Genomic DNA, 20,353 nt, shown 5'->3' with positions numbered 1-20,353 from the left:
TAAAATAAAATAATAAAATAAAATAAATAAAATAAAATAAAATAAGGGATTGTAAGCTGACAAGATCCTTGCAATCTGTGAGGTCAACCAAGGGTTGCCTCGCCTAGAAAAATGTATTCTGTGGCCTAGAGTTATTCACCTATCTGTCTTGAATTCACATTTTTAAAAAGAGAACTGCTTGGGGAAGTCACTTTATCTTTAGGGATTTCAATTTCTTCACCTGAAAAAAATGAAGTGATTCATAGTGGATGATCTCTGAAGTCCCTGTTATCTTTAAGTCTCTGTGAAACTGTAACTCTCTAATATGTGCCTGGCAGGAAATCTGCAAGAATTAATGTTTATAAAATAATTTAAGACTCAAGGATGAAAGGTTTTATGCGAGGGTCCCAAACTATTTTTACTAAATGAAGCATGCCGGAGAAATCTGTTGTGCTAGGGAATAGCTGCCGTTAGTGTCCCCAGCACTGCCTGTGCCCAACACAGCCTCAGAAATGGGAAAAGGAAACAAGAATTACGCTAATGGAGCCAGAAAGCATGGTGAGCGAAGAGCACAAATATTCTTGAAATCTCAACCAGAAAGTGATAACATGTACACACAAGCACCAATGCTTACAGAAAAGAGGTTCATAAAAGGATTTTGTCTTGGTGGCCCTATTAAGGCCCATTTACATGCCAGGGAAAAGGATTGGTGATGTCTCTGTGCACTTGCTTGTACAGTATACTCCCAATGACTTTCCCTTGATGCTGAATCATTTTTTGTCTGACTCCTGCCCCACCAAAGCAAACATATTTGATGTTCCCAGTTCAGCCATCTAAGTAACTGAAGTGATTGAGCTGAAATTCAAGACAACTTAAAATTATTAATTCGATTTTTCTCACATTTCTTATGTCAATAAACTGAGCTTCAAAACAGTTAAGGAACTACCAAAAGTCACAATTAATGCGTAGTTATACCAGGGCTGAATAGCAGTCTTGTGACTCGTAAACCAATGGTTCTTTCACCACAGCTTATTAACTTGTAAATGAATTCTAGTCTCCATACTGACTGAGGGAGGTGTAACAGATCCCCTAGCTGGCATGTCAACAAAAATGTTAGCGCTTTGACACAAAAGATCGAATAAAATGAATAATCTAGCACTTGGTAAGGGCATTCTAGGAGATATGATACACCAACACTGGAAGAGCTGGTACAAACTGCGCCATACCACCTAGGGATAACAAAAGAAGTATGGTCCATAAACTTAGCCCATCAATGGGTTACTATTTTAATTCCTCTCTAGGTTTCATTTTCTGTATATAAGTACTGGCAAGGTTAAAATTAAAACCACCAAACTCAGGGTCATTTTTGTTCATGGTAGACAAACATCAGCAACGTTAAGAAAGGAGACAGATGTAGGGAATATACTGAACTATTTGTCCAGTGAGATCTTATTTAGGTCTTTATTTAACGCTTGTATACTGATAACAAGTGTTCTTATACTATATAACAGCTGCTTCAATAGGCTGGAGTATGGTTATGGTCCAAGATTCTGCATTCAGGTGATGCTGACACTGCCAGATGGAGCACCCCATGTTGAGTAGCAGTGCTCTACTATCATCCTCCTCAGGCTTTAGCATACTTCAGGGTCCCTGGGAGGCTTGATTAAATTCAGATTTCAGGACCCTACCCCAGAATGTCTGCAGAGATACTGGTTCAATAGGTCTGAGGTGGGGTCTGAGAATTTGCACATCTAACAAGCTCCCAGGTAATACGTGGCTGACTGTCTGAGGTCTATATTTTGGGTGCTGCTGCTTTATACTCTATAACATGTCTTGTATAGTTTAATTTTTATTATTGCCAACATCAGTTGTTGAATAGCAAAAAAAATATGCTTTTGTTTTAAGTGAAGGACAGTAAAAGCTGCAAAAATTTTATAAGATCAAGGTAACTCAAATTTAAAAATTCTGTCTATGCATATTTTACCTCAGTTATTCCAAATTATGTTAATTTTGACCAGATTTGCATTGCTGATGGATGTGATCAATCCAGAGGAAATGGTAAGCTTTTCTAATACAGCCTCTGTCAGAAATTTCTTATTGCAGAATTTTCAGGGACATTTTAATAGAAAAAGTGATTATGCTAGACACTTGTATATAATAAGTATACAACTGAAAACTTTGGTTGAATTAAAATTGTGAAAAATTATATGTACATACTATGGGAGCATACTCTTTTAAAGGATGACTTAACACTATTGTAATTTTACTTCTGTCAAGAATAAAGCAATCAAAGCTAAGACTGAAGTGGGACAGTTGGTAAATATTACATGTCTTCTTTTAGTGATTTGAACAATTATGGATTCTACCTAGCTACCAATTCTCATTCTATATTTTGATTTATTGTCTGCATTACTGACTGGCCCATGCATGGAGAGATGACAAGGAGTAGGGATTCTGCAGCCCTAGGCAGCCTGATTTTCTCATGGAATAGTCACATTTTCCCCTTCTAAAATTTTTTTGCAGCCTAGTGTAGAAAAATTATTGGCTTCCAAATCAGGCAGCTCTCAGTTCAAATCCTAGCGCAGATAATTATGAGCAGAATAACCTTTTAAGTCTGCTGCAAAATGGCACTGAAAATACCTGCTTGGCAGTGTTGCTGTGAGGATTAGGGACATATCAATTAAGTAGCTCACAAAGCTATGTTCTGTGGAGGAGCCACATTTTTATTAGCTTCCCTGGGAATGACTTTCCCTCCAGTCAAATATACAGTCATCATGTAAAAATTGCTCTTGTTAATTATAAATATTGACACAAAAGATAGTAGTGAGACTATGCATAAGAAATGTGTATATTTCTGAATATATATTTACTTAATATTGTTCATAATTAAGTTTGAAGTTTCTAATTTACATTAAACTACCTATTTTAATTTTAAACAGACAATAATTATTTTTATAATGGTATAGATTCTGAGTATTTATTAACTAAGTCAAAGAGTAATGTATTAAGAAGTATTAAAATGGGCTAAAATTTGTAAAAAAGCTCTAAGATACTATAAAAAAATAGTGATGAAACATTAAAGATTCAAAGATATATCAAACTGACTCCAACCAAAATAAACTTCTGCATCAAAAAAGGCACATGGATAATACTAAAGAAAGACAACAAATAGAAAATAGAGGCAAGGTAATCACGTGGTAGTGCAGGATGTGCACAATTAACAAGGATTAATCAACATGGGAGGCATAAAATAGAATGGATGTGAAACAAAATTTCAATTTATGACATTGGGAATAAGAATTTCTAATGCGACTGATAAATGCATTGAATGCTCTCACGATGAAAAAGATTTTTCTCAATCTGCTAAATAAGATATCTATTCTAAAGAGCTGATAAAGGGAATTCCAATTTAAGAACAAAATATTATAAACTCATACATAAGAGTATACTTCAACAATGGAAGTTATGGCAGAGTGCTAAAATTAAACCAATAGTCTCTATATTCATTCTCAAAAGTTTCAGCATTGAACTCCAATTATATCTTGTGTGAATATGTTTGTTAGTTGTCTTTATAATAACTGGATGATTAAATACATTAAAATGTGTTAATATTTTATTACTAATCATTAGAATCTGTTAAAACAATAAGTTCTACCTGGGTACAACTGGCTGTGATTCTTCTTTGTCCTATGGAGACAAACTGATACGCTTTATATACCATTTAATTTGTGACCATAACTTCCCAGAGTCTCAGAGACCAATGTTATGGAAAGTACTAAATAAGCAATATTTAGAGCAGCCTTAAAACCATGCATGTCCTAGATTAAGTACACTGTTAATTTGTTCTTCTATCATTATTATTTAATTATTATTAGTCTTTTAGGAATCTCTACCTCATCTGGCCTTGTTACTATAGATCTCACATAAGTATAACTCTGTCTTCAACATGGGCAAGTTTGCGTGAGTGTGATCGTTACCCATGTTACCTCAAACCAAAGATTTGGGCAAAGCCTGTATTGAAAGAAAAAACAGGTAACTTGGATTATGTGAAATGTGTTAATTTCCACTAAATCACATCTGGTACCTTAATGAAGATACTAAACACTTAATGATATTCTTACAGGACTTCGCTGGATTTTTGTTCATTGCTTTGAAATCCTAAGTCATCTTCAACAATTCACATTCATGTTTACACAATTACCCAGACTTACGAGTGTTCATTTCATGCATTGCTTTTGTTTGAACTATTCCATAGTCATCTTTAACATAAACAAAAAACAAAATGTCAATTGCTTTTTATGAAGTAAGGAAGCATTGTAAATTATAAATTACCCATTTTCGAACTTGGAGTTTTCATAAAATGGATTTTCTTAAGTCAAAATGTCATATTTGTTCAGCAGCTAAACCATGCTAAGTGAGGCAAATATATCTGTACTGCCGGGAGAGACCCACCTTTTGAATGGGGCACACCAAAATGTCATCAATGGAGGCCTCTAAAAAAAACAGAGTATTGTTTTGTGTTTTATCAGATGAGCCAACCACTGGATGCTTCCTTTTAAAATCCCTTATAAGAAATGACAAGAAATCTATGGTCCTGACTATCCGTTTCATAGTCTGGTAACCTCACATGCCAACTCAAAAAGTTATTTTAATTTTGAAATAATTATAATTATTAGTTATGCTCTTAACTTATTGCAGCCAACTGGGGTATATATCATAAAATAATATTAATATTTTCACCAAGAAGTTATTCTTACACCAACATGTTCTGTACATTATATACTTTGAGATTTAACTTCTGAAGGGGCTATCGCATGATAGTTCCAATGAGAATACAGATACATAAACATTATAATTGACCTTTGTCTTGGCTGCCTAATCATTAATAATTGAGAGTTGAATGAAATATAGATTACAATAGCAAGCTACTTCTTTTTACATAGTTATGGCTTTTTCATTTGCCTTATCAGCCTTCTCTTTAGAATCAATATATAGACTTCAGAGCAAGATAGATCTGGATTTGAATCCAGGCTCTGCCATCTAGTGGTTATGAGATCTTAAGAAAGTTATTTATCCTCTTGGAGCCTCAAATAATTCATCTAGAACCCTAACAATTCATACTGCCACCCAGGCCTTTTATGAGAATTAAATAAAACTGTATGCAAAGGTCTTGGCTTTTAGTAAGGATGTCATAAATGTTAATTATTATAATTAATGTCCTTGGCATTGTAATTGCTTTATTAATAAGTGGTATTATGATAGCACAACTTTGTTTGTTGGATTGGTTATTTTATCATTTAAAAGCATAAAGATATTTGTTTGAGTACATTTCCTAGGAGACAAAAACAAGAACTAAATATAAAACTGGGTGTTAGGGTTTCTGAAGATATCAAATAGGCTAGAGAAGGGAAGCACCAAGGGAAGATCACAGGAACCAACACCAAATCCCATTTCACAATTTTTCTGGACAAGGGCTAGTTCTGTCCTGAAAAAAAAAGCTCTTGTCACATCACTAAGAGACAAAGACAGGCCTAGGGCATGGGGGAAGGAGAAGAGAGGTAGCTAGGTAGGTGGGAAAGGCTGGGAGTGGAGCTGGCAGCAGACTCCATATCTCCCATTTCAGTACTAGGCTGCTGCTCTTTCTCTACTTACAGCCTACTTTGGAACAAACAGCTCTTTTGTATTTACCATATAATTTTGAAAATAAAGAGAAACCAACGACTTAGAATACTAAGGTAAAGTGATCCTCCTTATTACCTCTTTTAGGTAATTAGAATAAGGATGTAAAGAAATATTTACGTGCACTTTTGGAAAAGAACAGGAATAACAAAAATTATAAGACAAATTTTATCATTTGTGCAAATGACCAAAAAAAAAAAAAAAGTAGAAGCAGTAGAGTCATAGCGAGAATGTTTTATTTCTTTCTATACATATGTTTTTCTCCATAGATAGTCTCACTTTCTTGACTAAAGCTTTTTCGCTTTCATTAAAGTAATAAAAGCTGAGGAAAAATATCTATCTCCATGTTCCTTTTTATTTACATTAATTTACTGCTCTCTACTCATAGTAGACACAGAATTCCTAGTTCATTTGTAAGCAGATTTGCTCTGAAAGAGAATTAAAAATGTCTTTCCCCTTTCACCACCATAATTCGCACTCGTCCCTATTTCCCATTGAAGTATATCAGAAAAAGAAAATCATGAATATTTAGTGGTTTAAGTTTATTCGAAAATTGTGATTTGTTTAATTAAAGGATATTCTAGTGCAGGAGTCTGAACTATAGCCCAAAGACTAAATCAAAACTTCTATCTGTTTTTGTATAGATTATGAGCTAAAAATGCATTTCTCCTTTTTTAAGTTGTTGAAGTAAAATCAGAAGAAAATAATAATTTGTGGTATGTTAATATTATATGAAATTCAAATATTAGTGTCCATACTTAAAGTTTTATTAGAATATAGCCATGCTCATTTGTTTACACATTGTCTGTGGTTGCTTCTATGCTCCTATTGCAGAGTTGAGTAGTTGTGACAGAGACCATATGTTACAGTTTCATTGCTTTGCACTGCTGCTTGGTTCACTACAAATCACAGTGACAGTTATAATTCTACAACATTTCTGGTGCTATGCATATTACTGTACCATAACATTTGTTTCATTACTGTTGCATGTCATGTCAAAATAAGAAAAGAAGAAAAAAGTGGAGTTTGAATATTTCAGTCTTGTAGTACAGTAGTGTAGATTATTTCATTATCAAAATAGGTGGCAAGACATCTTTTTATTAAGTAATGACTCTGTAGCAGTGCTAAATAAATGTTGATATTCTCTTGTCACATCTCCAACTCATAGGAAAATAACAATCAGAAAAGGTAGAAAATTGTAAACGAAATGTCTCCTCACAACAGAATTTCTTCACACACACACACACACACACACACACACACACATACACACACACAAAATGAGGCTGCAACTAAATTTATCAACAGCTCATTTATCAGCCAAGCAAGGAAATATATTTAAAAAGCTTGACTTAGCAATTGAAAAAATGTGGCCAGAGAAAGTAAATAAAACTATCAACTTCTTGAGAAGAACAGTTTTCTCAAAAAGTTGAAAACATTGGAAGCAACATCAATAGTCAATTAAAGAACAATGTGAACGATCTTTTGGCTTTCCTTGGCCCTTGATGAGTCAAAACATGTTAACAATACTGGTCAGTTGTTGCTTATTAGAGAAGTCAATGATGAGTTCGAAGTAACTGAAGAATTATCTGTGTGGAATAAATACAGGTAAGAATATTTTCAAAGAAGTTGAGAAAACAATTCAGTACAACCTGAAGTGGAATCTACTGAGATGTGTTATGACTGATGGTTGTAAAAATATGTGTAGAGCAGAAAAGAGTTGTTTTTCAAAATTTCACAAACCTTGTGAAGATGTAAAGTGTTTAAAGCTTAAGGTTATTTATTGTATTAGTCATGAGAAGATACTTTACAGAAAGTATTTGACTGAACCTGGTGTTACTGATAGAGTAGTATCAGTAGTGTACTTCAATCACTCTTGTGAACTTAACCATTGTCATTTGGAAGATTTTGAACTCAGGATCAAGAATAAAATTTTTCTAAGTAAGATCTTCTCTCTATCACTATTATCAAATATGGAGCAGCTTTGAAACTGGTTTCTATTGTCAACTTGATGTTTCTTAATAAACATTAAGAAAGACAAAAGAGTGCTTATGTAAAATGTATACTTAAATATAGTCATTTTCACGACTGATGTTTTTGAAACACAGGTAATATCACACTTTTTCATAAGTCCTATGCTGTCAAAAGTTAAAACATAACCTAGATCTCCATTTTTACACAGATTGATAGTGGGCTAATCTAAAAGTTCTGAGCTAAAACTACAAATACAGCAGCATTTTTCTCATTTTGATGAAAATGCAAGGGAAATTTCTGTAATTTGAAGCACATTTAACTGTGCAACCGAAAAGCTTTCATTTAACCTTCAACTGGAAGTAATTAATCTGCATCATAATGACATGTTAAAAGGCAAATATCAAGAAGAGAATCTAAAAGAATCTATAAGTTCCTTTCGAGAGATGAATATTCAAGAAAATTGAATGTCTGTGGGTTTGCTATCAGTATTTGACAGAATCTGTCTATGTAAAAAGACATTTCATAGGTGAAATGTACAAAATACCATTTAAGTTCTTTAACAGATGGACATCTGCACCAATTTTTATGACAGAGAGCACTAAATTTGAAAGCCCAATTTGTGAGTTTTCTATCACTGTTATAACAAATTACCACAACTCAGTGGCTTAAAACAATGCCCATTCATTATCTCATAAACTATAAAGTAGAAGTCCAAGTTACAGCATAGCTCAACTGGATTCTTTGCTTAAAGTCTCACGACACCAAAATCCAGGTGTCAGGAAAGCTGTGTTCCTTTCTGAAGGGTTTGGAAATTATTCCACTTTTAAGCTCATTCAGGTTGTTGCACAAATTTAGTTCCTTATGGTTGTAGGACCGAGGCTCTCATTTCCTTTCTATCATCCAAGGCCCAATCTTTGCTCCTAGATACTCCCCAGATTTTCTCTCATATTTTCCTTATAGCCCCTCTACCATCTGTAGGTCAAGTTCCTCTCATGCTTCTAATCTCTACAAATTATCTCTCTGCTGCTTTCTCTGACTTCAGCCTGCGGGCATCCTCTCTGCTTTTAAGAGTTCATTTGATTAGATTAGTCCCACCTGGATAATCCAGGCTAGTCTCCCTATTTTAACATCCACAAACTCAATTATCATTGCATCTTCTCTTTTACTATATAGATATTTAAAAGATCCAAGGATCAGGATGTGGACATATTTGTGGAGTCATTATCCTGACACCAATTCAATTAAGTAAATTGGTATTACCCCAAAAGAACTCCATTCTTTTTATTAGCAGATCTGTATTATAAAATTGTACTCTATTATTATTATTATTAATTTTGAATTTGGTTAATTAAAATGTATGGAAAGTTACATTTCTTTCTTGTTATGTAAATACTTATCTAGTATCCTCAATTTTGCCTTTTGGCCCATAAGACTGAATTATTTACTATTTGGTCCACGAAAAAGTTTGCCAAACCCTGTTCTAGGGGGAAAATTAATTGGTGCAGACTTTCTGAATAGAAATTTAACAATATGGTTCAGAAATAAAACAAACAAAATAAGCAAACAAAAAATTGTGCTAGAAATTATATTACTAGGAATTTTTCCTAGGATGCTAAGGAAAGTGTACTTAAATTTTGTGTAGTCAACTTTAGCAACAATTTTTGTTTATTCAGCATCCTTTATAAAGGCAGAAATTTGGAGGTAATCCAAGCATGTACCAATAAGGGGATGATTAAATAAATTAGAGTAAATCTATTTGGTACTAAAATTGTATTATAATAAATATAAATGGTAGCTATTTTTATTGTCATTGATTATATGCATTCTAACATTTTTAATAGTGCATATTTATTACATTTTAAAGTGATCACTATAATTAAAGTTATTTTTATAAAACTAATGACTTAATTTTGTAGGAACATTAAGGAAGTAATAAAAAAAAGGCTTTGCTCTATAGTGATTAATCCCGAAGTAGAGCTCTATAAATGTTGGTTAGAGATATGGAGAAATCTTCAAGAAGAAAGGGCTTAAAAATGATGTAGACTGTCCCTCAGAAGTTTGACTGAGAGTGGAAATTTATGGGCAAGAATTCTTGCTTTTCATTATAAGGCTGATGTAGTATTTAATTTTGAAATAAGGTTTTGGAGGAGAGCTCTATGGATATCTTGAACCAGCAGAAAGATGAACAAATAAGTCCTAGAGCAAATTAAGACTGAAACGTTGCTGGAAGCAAAAATGACAAAACTGAAGCTGTCCTACTTCAGGTACATTATGAGAAAGAAGGGTTCTTTGGAAAAGACAATAATGCTGGGAAAAATAGAAGGTAGCAGAAAAAGAGGAAGACCAAATAGGCAAAGTAAGGAAAAGTCAATAGATAATTTTTTCTTAACAAGAGAAAACCGAAGATATGCTAAGAACACAGGAAATTCTTCTCTCCACAGTGTGAACATCAGGATGAGCAGGGGCTTTGGCACAGGCAGGCCTGATTCCAAATTCCACTCATTCCTGGCCCCCTGAACATCAGTTCTAGAATCTGTAACGGTGACTAAGTGATAGCTATATCACAGGATTTTTAATTAATTAAATAATAAATAAGAAATAGTATAATGTTTAGTAAAAGTAAAATTTAAACATAGCTGTTTTTCTGCTTTTAATTGTAAACTTCTCCCCCCCCAAAAATTGTATTTTTTTTAGTGTCTACAATCATATACTATCTAATACTATCTATATGTACCTGGGTATAATTTTTAAATAGATGTAAATTAATTTAATTATCTGTTTCACTTTCAAGTAATTATGTCCTTCCTTTCATTTTTGATAAGTATTTTGAAGGCAAGAACACATCTAATAATACTTGTATAACACTATATAATATGCATCCTATTTCTACGAATATATTTGAATATTTTCATTCAATATTCCACTTAATTCACACAAAAGCTTGTATGGTATGAGCTTTTATTAACCCACTGTTACAAATGAGAAGGCTAAAACTTGGAGCGGTTAAATAACTCGGTCAAGGTAATACCTTGGTGGCAGAAGGATTTAAGGGATTTGAACCTGCATGTGTCTGTGTCCAGAGTCCAGAGAGCTATTATGCTGTATTGCCCCCACCCCTAAAACACAGTAGAAATGTTAGTATAATTTTTTAATGCTTATCTTTGTAAGTGCATTCAGGAGGTACATTATCTGTTGTTAGTGTACACATCCACACATAACCCATCACCAAATTGTATCTATTTTCACTTGTAAGTAACTTACAAAGCCTTTCATTCCCCACCATCCTTGCCCTTATACCCTGGTTCAGGCTGCTCTTGTCATGCTTCATACTGGTTTAGTCTCCCAAAGGATCATCCAGTCTTTATTCTTGCACCCTCCAGTTCATTCTCTACACTGTAGAAAAGCTGTAGTCTAAACCCCAGTCTGTTCTTATAATACTTCCGTAATTCCACGTTGCTCTGAGGAAGAAGCTCCAACTCTTTTGAGAGAGGAGAGGAGGCATCTGAACAAATGTAAAGGAAAGGGCCTGCAGAAATGACCGACTCAGCTGGTTAAAACTGCTCTCTTCCCACATGCTGCCCAGTATTCTCCAGCTAACATGTTCCCATAGCTACCTCCCCCACCTCAAGGACTCTCCAGCTCACATCTGTTGATTCATAGCTTGCTATTCAATTAATGTTCTTATCTCTGTAGCTATATAGGAATAACAAGACTGTGTAAAACGGCTTGTTATGTTACAATTAAAGCTCAGCCCTTAGATAGGAATCCGCTGAGCAGGTGCCGGCATCAATAAGGGCTACTTTCTGCTTATAGCCTCAGTGTCCCGTCTCTCCGAGAATCCTGTAACAGTGTTGATGACGCCAAGGTCGCAGGTTCTACAAGGCAAAATGACCTGGCAATAGATAAGACCAGTGGTCTGGAAATTCCTCTCCCCACCTGAAGCTCCCCCTACCCATCCTGAGTCATGAAGCACACATGAAACCTCAGACAAAGGAATCACGTGCCCCTTGCATAGACACTGCAAAAATATATAAGCTATAATAAATCCAGCTAGAGCGAGCATGTGCATGGAGCTGTTAACCCCACACGCTCCTCCAGCCTAATAAATTCTCCTTTCTCTAAACAAAGTTGTCTGAGCATCCGAATTCCTCTGTTGGGTGTCGAATTCCTCTGTTGGGCGTAGCTTCCTGAAACACTTTAACTCCCCCTAAAATGGAAACTCTCCGAAAGTAGCAACAACCGCTTCCAGCTTGCAAAGAAGGGTTTTGTATGTTTTGATTATTCAGTAAGTCTTTGGTCAGTGTGCGGATGGACCTGGTTTCAAAGCTTGGTATTCTTGCACTAGCTCATTCCTTCAGTCTTTTGCTACTTTTTGCTACTCCTGCCCTAGAATTTACACTCTAGCTATAATGAACTTTGTTTAGATCCTGAAAATCACCAAAAAGAGCAACAAATGTCAGAAACATACATTACTGAAAATGAGAAAGATAAATCCCAAGACCCAGATAATGTGACAATGCCAGGTTAGCTGAGCTAGGGGACAGGGCAGCGAGGAGGACCAAACAAAGGGATGCTTGGGCATAAAGGAAAATGGACAGTGGACCCAAAGCGAACAGGGATATAAACCCATGCATGTCATTATCCACAAGGACTGAACCTCTATATTGAAGTTAGTTTGTTGTGTCTTATCCTTAATTACACTTATACTTCTCATACATTTCCTTAGTTTCTTTTCTACTTCTCTTACATTGAGAGAGCCATTCTGGAATGAGTTAAGTAGCAATTATCTAGTTATTATGTGCCAAGCATCCTGCTAGAAACTGAGGAAGGGTGCAAGACCAGAGGGTAATAGTTATTGCTCTCACAAGACTGAAGTCTATGTAGGAGAGAGACATAGATCATTTCAATGCAATAGAATAAAGACTATACTAAATTTTACAGCTACTCAGCAAAGGAGGGGCACTTAGCCAAAGATGAGGGCTCACAGAAAGAAGTTTCACCTGCTAAAGTGAAAACCAGTCTTGAAAATTCCCTGAGCAGACAAAACCAGTTAGTCATACAACTGAAACTTAATTTAGCTTATTTTGCAAGATTAATTATGGGATTCAGGACAGGCTTCCCCAAAATATGCCACTAAATATTGAATAATCAACATATCTAGAATACATATTGATTATTTTGAGTTAAAGTTACTTTAAAAACAGCTGGTGTTAGAACATTCTGACCCTCCTTTACTCCCCTTGAAAGCAGGAAATAAATTTTCCATATGAAAGTTACCCTCCACATACCAAGAGAAAGAGAGATATCCTTATTGCTAGCAGTAGGGAATTCAAAGGCAAGAAGGCTGTATAAATAAGCTTTTGCTACTCTAGTAATTTGCTGCCCCCAGCCTGAACTCCTTTGTCAATTCTTCACAAATAACTGTTTCTTTGTTTAAATGTATAAAAGCTTTAGTCACTTCTTTGAGCCTCATTCCAAGTTTTGGTTTGAGTGTTCCTGGTTTACAAACTATCTTTTTGGTGTATGCACAATGAATTTTTACTAATTATTACTTCGAAGATTCGCTGTTTTTACTTTGGCTGTTCACGAACCTTTGACCCATCACGGTTTCTCTACGTATCTGTTGATTTTGCCCACGTCCACGAGATAACTAAATCTCCAGATGTTTAGTCTAAATGCTTTCTGGAGATGTGCCCTTTCTCGGTACAATAAGCCTGACCAAGAATTATGGGTGATCCAACGCAAAATCGTTAAAGCTATCACAAAACAAGCTCGAAGAGCATTTTATTAAAGCCCCAAAGCCAGCATTGCTTGAATAGCAGTGGCAGAACGAGTTCTGTGTGAAATGACAAAGGGCATTGGCAGATGTTCACCTTGAACATATAATAAGAGCTTCAGGTAAACAAGGAAAGAGAATCCAGGAAGAGGGTGAGAGATTTTGCCATCGGATCATGAAACTCATCCCCTTTTCTCTCTAGGCAAATGGCTAAGCTGCATTATTCAACCTCTCTTGTGACTAAGTTCTAATCAGAGGATGTAAGAGGAAGTGATGCATGCCACTTTCCAGACTAAACAATAAAAACCTCCCAGGTGTACTCCTCCAGGCTCCTTCTTCCTTTCTTCTGGCTAGCTAAGAAATGACTTCAGGAATGACCTTGGAAGCCATGAGTTAAAAGTGGATGAATGACTTGTGGAAATGAAGCCTCCGTGTTCTACCTTCTACTGCAGAGCAAAAATATCCATAAGGGACTGTTAACCTTGAACAAGATATAAACTTTTACTGTTCTATACTGCTGAGTTTTAGAGGTTTAATTGCCACAGTTGCTAGCGTTACAGCATTAGTTAACACAGTACAGTTACAGAGTTCTGGTGAATAGTGTTATGAGTAAATCGATAAGTGGGTTAATGTAATTCGAATTTATAAATAAGGAAACTGAGGATCCGAGATTTGAGTATCTTACCCCAAACACTCAGAAACTAACTTTTGGATATGTCCCAGAACTCAGCTGCTCTGTGTCAAAGCTCATATTCTTCTGGTGTCTTATTCTGCAAAAGGACAAGCAGATAAATTCCAACTTGGTTCCGAGTGTTGAAAAATGATATTGACCAAGATGTATTAGAAAAGATCAACCCCGTATGAACTAAACAGTACAGGTTTTTGTATTGTTACTGATTGGCCCCTAAATGTACTGCTTTCACTTTTATATTAAGCTTTATTTTAAATTAGATATACTAGAATTATGTGATTGATATCCACTGATGTTTTAATGCAGATTAACTCCCTGCAGTTTGATCTGGAATATCATTAACATTCCTTTTCTTTTAAGCATATAATTTATCCTTCTAATGAATCCACAATAGCATTGGGCATTAGTCATTTACAGGAACCCTGCTTTTCTTCTTTCCCTTAAACAAATTTTTTCCAAAACTATTAATGTGTTTTTATTATAGAATATGATATAAAAATTAACCACTGAACCAATTTTTCACTGTTGGAGTGGGAGGTTAAAGGTAAGGAAAAGGAAGAGGCTATAATGATCCATGTTGCAATAGATTAGAGTTGGAGACATAAGTATAAACTCATATTTAATTTAATATAGATATAGAGTTATATAAAGAATGATTTATAGACACAATGTACACAGATTAGTATAATTTTTGTATTTCCTTGCTGTCAGCTGAGAGGACTTAGAAGCAATAAACACTACAACAGCAAGCAGCACATACAGCACCCGGATCTTTGTTTCTAATATCATTTTCTAATAAAACAAACCGGGGCTCCTCAGAGAAAGGGCTGATTCTAAGACTGGGGCAGGAGATATACAAGATGAGCCTGGAATATTTTATAGTACAACAAAACAAGAATTATTTTTAAAGAACCCCGTAATAATGGGATATGTCCAGAGGATACACCAGCCAATGGAAAAGTTCCCAACAGCTAAAGCTGAAAAAATTTGAGCAACATAGAAGTATAACCCAAATATAAAAAAATTGATGTATAACCCAAAATATAAAAAAATACTCAGAAACATCTATGAGACTGCACTGATATAAATAAAAGATTGAAAGGATAAAAGAAAATAGAATAGAGTAAAACAGAGTAGAATAGAATAGACAAGTCTCCCATGTTGAATTTCAAATAACTTACTTAGTCTCCGCTCTCTAACGGGAAGGAGATAGAGCATTGCACCCACTCCTTAAGTGCAGGCTGCACGTAGTAGCATCTTTCCAAAGAGGACAACATGGAAAACAAGATGGAAGAGTAACTTTACAGTGGAGAAACCTGCCAAACACCACCTCAGGCAGGTGATCATGGCCCACATCAACAGTGACGAACACGCGGACAGAATGTACCCTTAATGTGATATACTGAAAATGGCACTTTATGTCTGTTTTACTCCTCCTCAAAACTCCTAACCCCAGCCTAATCACGAAAAAAAAAAATCAGACAATTCCAAGTTGAGGGATATTCTTCAAAATACCTGACCACTACTCCCCAAAACTGTCAAGGTCATCAAAAACAAGGAAAGTCTAAGAAAATGTCACAGCCAAGAAGAGCCTAAGGAAACTTGATGACTAAATGCAATGTGGTCTCCTGAATGGGATCCTGGAATAACAAAAAAAGGGATAATAGGGAAAACTAAGGAAATCTAGATAAAGTATGAACTTTAGTTAATAATAAGGTATGAGTATCAGTTAATTATAACAAACATACCACACTCATGTAAAATATTAATAATAGGGGGCTGTTGGGTATCAGGACACTCTGTGTACTATCTTTGCAATTTTCTATCATATAAAACTTACAAAATTAAGTAGATTTTTTTTTAAAAGTCACCCACGATCCCATAATCTAGCAATGAAAAGAAACATTTTAATGCAAGTTTCATCTTTTTTCCTGTCTATTTTTATTTTTTAAAGTGGTTTCGTACTGTACATAGTTTTCACTTAACATTCAGTAAATGTATTTTGATGCCATTATAATTTTACAATATGATTTGTATTTATAACAGAGCAGTTTATTTTAGGAATGTATCATATTATTTAGTCAATTATTTATTGGTGTATTTATTTTTCTCTAATTCCACTGAATTTGTTAAGGAAGGAGGTGTGGGAAATAAAAAGAGTTAGAAGAGTGGAAACCATTCCGACCTATTTGTTCATTGCGAGAAAGGGGCGGGGGGGGGAGGGCTGGTCTCATACTATTAGGGAAAACGGAATGGGATGAGAAGCAAAGGACCTAGAGACTGGTCTCAGATTTGCAAATAACTCTGAGCATGGTTTTAATTTCAACCTCTACAGTTCCTAGTGTCCCCATCGATAAAATGAACTATATAATTTAAGCAACTGTCCATTCCTAAAATCTATTACTATATATTTTGCAAAAATACTATATTTTAGAAATTTCTTTAGAAGATATGACCAAGTATACTTAATATAATAAAGAGAGGTAGAAAATGGATGACAGATACTTTTCCTCTTTGCTGTATAGCCAAAAATAATTTCCCATCATGTGGTACTAATGGAATACATTATACAAAATGACACAAAGACCTAACAGTTGTGTGCAAAGGGGATTCTTCTTGCTGAAGGAGAGGGAAGACTAGTCCATGAATGTTGCAAGGAGGTCAAGTTCAGCTAACCACAAGAAGGGATGTGTAATAATAAAATGGGCTTCTTAGAAAAATGAGTGGGTTCTTAGATGCAGAGAATTTTATAGCACACGCTGGATGGAGGATCGAAAGGGATATTTTAGAAGCAATTCATTTTATTTTATTTTTTTTATTTTTTTTTTAGGCAAGGCAATCCTTGGTTGACTTCACAGATTTCAAGGACTTAGTCAGTTTACAATCCCTTATTTTTTATTTTTTACGCCTACAGCACCTGGTCTTTCTAGGTAGTCTCGCATCCAAATACTAACCAGAACTGACACTGCTTAGCTTCCCAGATCAGATGGGATCGGGCTTGTTCAGGGCGGCATGGCTGTAGTAGAAGCATTTCTGACTTTCGGTAGGAATTCAAACTGGATGATCACCAAGTTCATTTTCAATTTTAAAAGGCCGGAATTTTTCTTTAATCTTATATACACCACCCTTTAGACTTTTGCCCATAAGCACTGCCCCTGTGTCTGAGCTCTCTGCTGTCCCTTTGGACTCTTAACTGAAGAACAGATTCCACTAGCAAAAATAAAAAGCATCTATTTATTAAGAGGATGAGACCTTTGGCTTGTTTGTATGCATAAGTGGGCACATCTCCAAGCATCTAATGAAGAACAAGTCCTTTCATTGTCATTAAGAAAGTATGAACGAATCATCTCTTGAAACTCAATCTTCTCTATGAAGCCAAGGCAAAAAAGAACAGAAACTTTGGAAAGCAGGTCTCCAGTTCACAGTCAAACCCTAGAATTTGTCTTCAAGATTCTTCAATTTTTTTCCAGAAAATGAACTTGTGAAAGCCCTAATAGGTAAAAATTAACACACCCACTTATTAATATTCAAATTTTTGAAAGTGATCTGATTCAGGTGAGAGATCCTCACCTTCACACTTTTGTGTACTGAGGAAGGAACTGTACTTGGTGGGAGTTTTCTAAATGGTGAAGGTGACTCACCATTTTGCATATCAAGTGATCAATGCACTTCCCTTATCCTCTTTATTCAGGCAAAAACTATACGATGGGTGTCCCAAAATACGGGTTTTTGGAATTCTACTCACAGGAGAAAATTAGATAGCCTCTCAGTCTGCTTCATCTCATTATAAACCAAGTAGATGGCTAGAAACCGTTCTCAGGGGTGCGAGGTGGATGAGAAAATGAAGAGGGCTGGAACCAGCTTTAAGAACTTTTCATCCTAAACTTCAAAAGTACAGAAAGTGAATGTAATATTTTATGAGAAACCACATGCTGCCTGTAGATCTTCACTTCCAACACACACACACACACACACACCCGACTGCTATTGGCAAATGCCTCCTCTCCAATCACCAGAGGAAGGAAGAGATCCCTAGAGCCCTAACGCGCCGCCAGTAGATAGGGTCTCTGACAGCCCTCGGCGGCAGCTGACTAGTCTGTGGAATGACAGTGTGAAAGGTGTTGCAAGGAAATCCCTTGCGTGATTTGTGGTATGTTAAAAATGCAGCATCATCCTCTCTGCTCCTTTTCTTCAGACGAAAAGCAGAATTCGAGGGAAACTGGAGGGGAAAAAAGGCTGCCTACCTCCAGGAGCTCCCTCCTCCACGTCCCCTCACCCCGCCCCGCCTTTCTTGGACTCCAATTGCCACCGCTCCAATGGGCCAGCAGCGCCTTCACCCATTTCCTCTTCCATTCACTCCAGTGGGGAGGAAAGAAGGAAAACAAAACTCTAAAAATAACTGTCAGCATCTTAAAAAAAGAAAAGCTTAGCCACCCCCCCCGCCCCCAACCCCAGCTCCCGCCCTCTCTTTTCCCTCCCACACCCCCCCCTCCCGCTCCTTATGGGGCACATGTCTGCTTCTTACAACACCAAGGCACATGGTTCCACTTCGGCACCGAACCCCACCAGGACGGAGAGGAAATCCACATCCGTGGGACACTCCGCACGGAGCCACCTCCAGCGAGGGAGGCCGGGGGACTGCAGCAGCGAGATGAAGGGCTAGACCGAGGGATCGCTGCTCATGCGGTGAGAGGGGGCGCGGGAGGCGGCGAGGGCGTGGGGAGGCTGGGGAGGGGGTGGGCCCCACCGTGCCCCCGCAGCGCCCGCCGCCCGCCCCCACGCGCGCTGTCGATATTTGCCCGCCTTACTGCAACTTGCTGCAGTGTTTGAAAGAGTAGTAGGAGCGCATGGAGGTGGGGCCGGGGAAAGACCAGGAGGAGTGGTCGGGGGTGAGCGCGGAGGGGGTGGGGATGCGGCGGCGGTGGGGAGGAAGGCTGGCCCCGAGGCGGTGGGATGGGGGAGAGGGGGTGGCTCGGCGCTTACACATGTCACATGTGCTTTTTAAGACGGCCGGGAGCGCCTGCAAGCTGGATCTGGTGGAGGATGCTGCGGCAGGTGCTTCGCAGAGGGCTCCAGTCGTTCTGCCACAGGCTGGGCTTGTGCGTGAGCCGGCACCCGGTCTTTTTCCTCACCGTGCCCGCAGTCCTGACCATCACCTTCGGCCTCAGCGCGCTCAAACGCTTCCAGCCCGAGGGCGACCTGGAGCGCCTGGTCGCTCCCAGCCACAGCCTGGCCAAGATCGAGCGCAGCCTGGCCAGCAGCCTTTTCCCGCTGGACCAGTCCAAAAGCCAGCTTTATTCGGACTTACACACCCCTGGGAGGTATGGCAGGGTGATCCTCCTCTCCCCACCCGGGGACAATATTTTGCTCCAGGCTGAGGGGATCCTGCAGACCCACCGAGCCGTGCTGGAAATGAAGGTGAACCACAAGGGCTATAATTATACTTTTTCCCATCTGTGTGTGTTGAGAAATCAGGATAAGAAATGCGTGCTGGATGATATTATTTCAGTGCTAGAGGATCTCAGGCAGGCTGCCGTCTCCAATAAGACAACAGCCAGGGTGCAAGTGAGGTATCCCAACACTAAATTAAAGGTATGCTCCTCCTGCATGCTTCTGCCAATTAAAGAGGCAGCACTTCATTTCTTGCCCTAAACAAGCAAAGAAAATGCAGAGGTCTCATCCTTAAGACTCAGAAGCTGATGCTTCTTTCATTTTGGGGGGAAAAGATGGGCAACTGAGTGAAGAAAAGAGGCAATGAATGGTACGACTAGATACTAAGAAATTCAAAGCCAAAACAAATACCAAAAATGAAAAAAAAAAAAAAAAGGAAAAAAAGTTGTTTCTGAGACCCTGCAATTACATCTTTGTTCAGGGTTAATAAATCAGTGAATGGAAGGGGGTGGGGGAATCCTGAACAATTTGGGGGATTTCTTTTCATTATGGGGCTCAATGTATTTCTTATTACTGATTACACATCCACTGATGCCATATCCACCTATTTACATCTTCAGCCTGACTTGATTTTGACATGTAGGGACTTTATGTCTGGGTGCCCTGTGAAAATGTGTCTGAAAGCAGTGGGTATGAATGTAGTTGGGATTCCAGGAATTACATGTACGTGTGTTTGCATAGCAAAAGAAGCAGAAAATTTTCATGTGTGAAAATGGGGATGTGCAATTAACTGATGTACTAGTTTACTGAGTCCTGTTACTTTCTTCTCAAAATAAATTCCAAACCAAAGTAAGATTATTATT

General features: G+C 37.2%; 1 protein-coding gene across 1 annotated transcript in view; it reads left to right on the top strand.

Annotated features, from left to right (window-relative positions):
* The first annotated feature begins 19,069 nt into the window (after positions 1-19,069).
* The window catches only part of PTCHD4 (patched domain containing 4), a 188,087-nt gene continuing 186,803 nt past the window's right edge, over positions 19,070-20,353 (top strand). Inside the window, exon 1 of the mRNA XM_011354796.1 lies at positions 19,070-19,517. Coding sequence (XP_011353098.1) covers positions 19,092-19,517 — 426 coding nt within the window. The 5' untranslated portion in view covers positions 19,070-19,091. The remainder of the gene's footprint in view (positions 19,518-20,353) is intronic.

Source organism: Pteropus vampyrus, unplaced genomic scaffold (assembly GCF_000151845.1).
Source record: "Pteropus vampyrus isolate Shadow unplaced genomic scaffold, Pvam_2.0 Scaffold18, whole genome shotgun sequence".
NCBI classification, from domain to species: Eukaryota; Metazoa; Chordata; class Mammalia; order Chiroptera; family Pteropodidae; genus Pteropus; species Pteropus vampyrus.
Note: the sequence above shows the minus strand (reverse complement) of the source record. Positions and strands in the feature narration are given on the sequence as shown.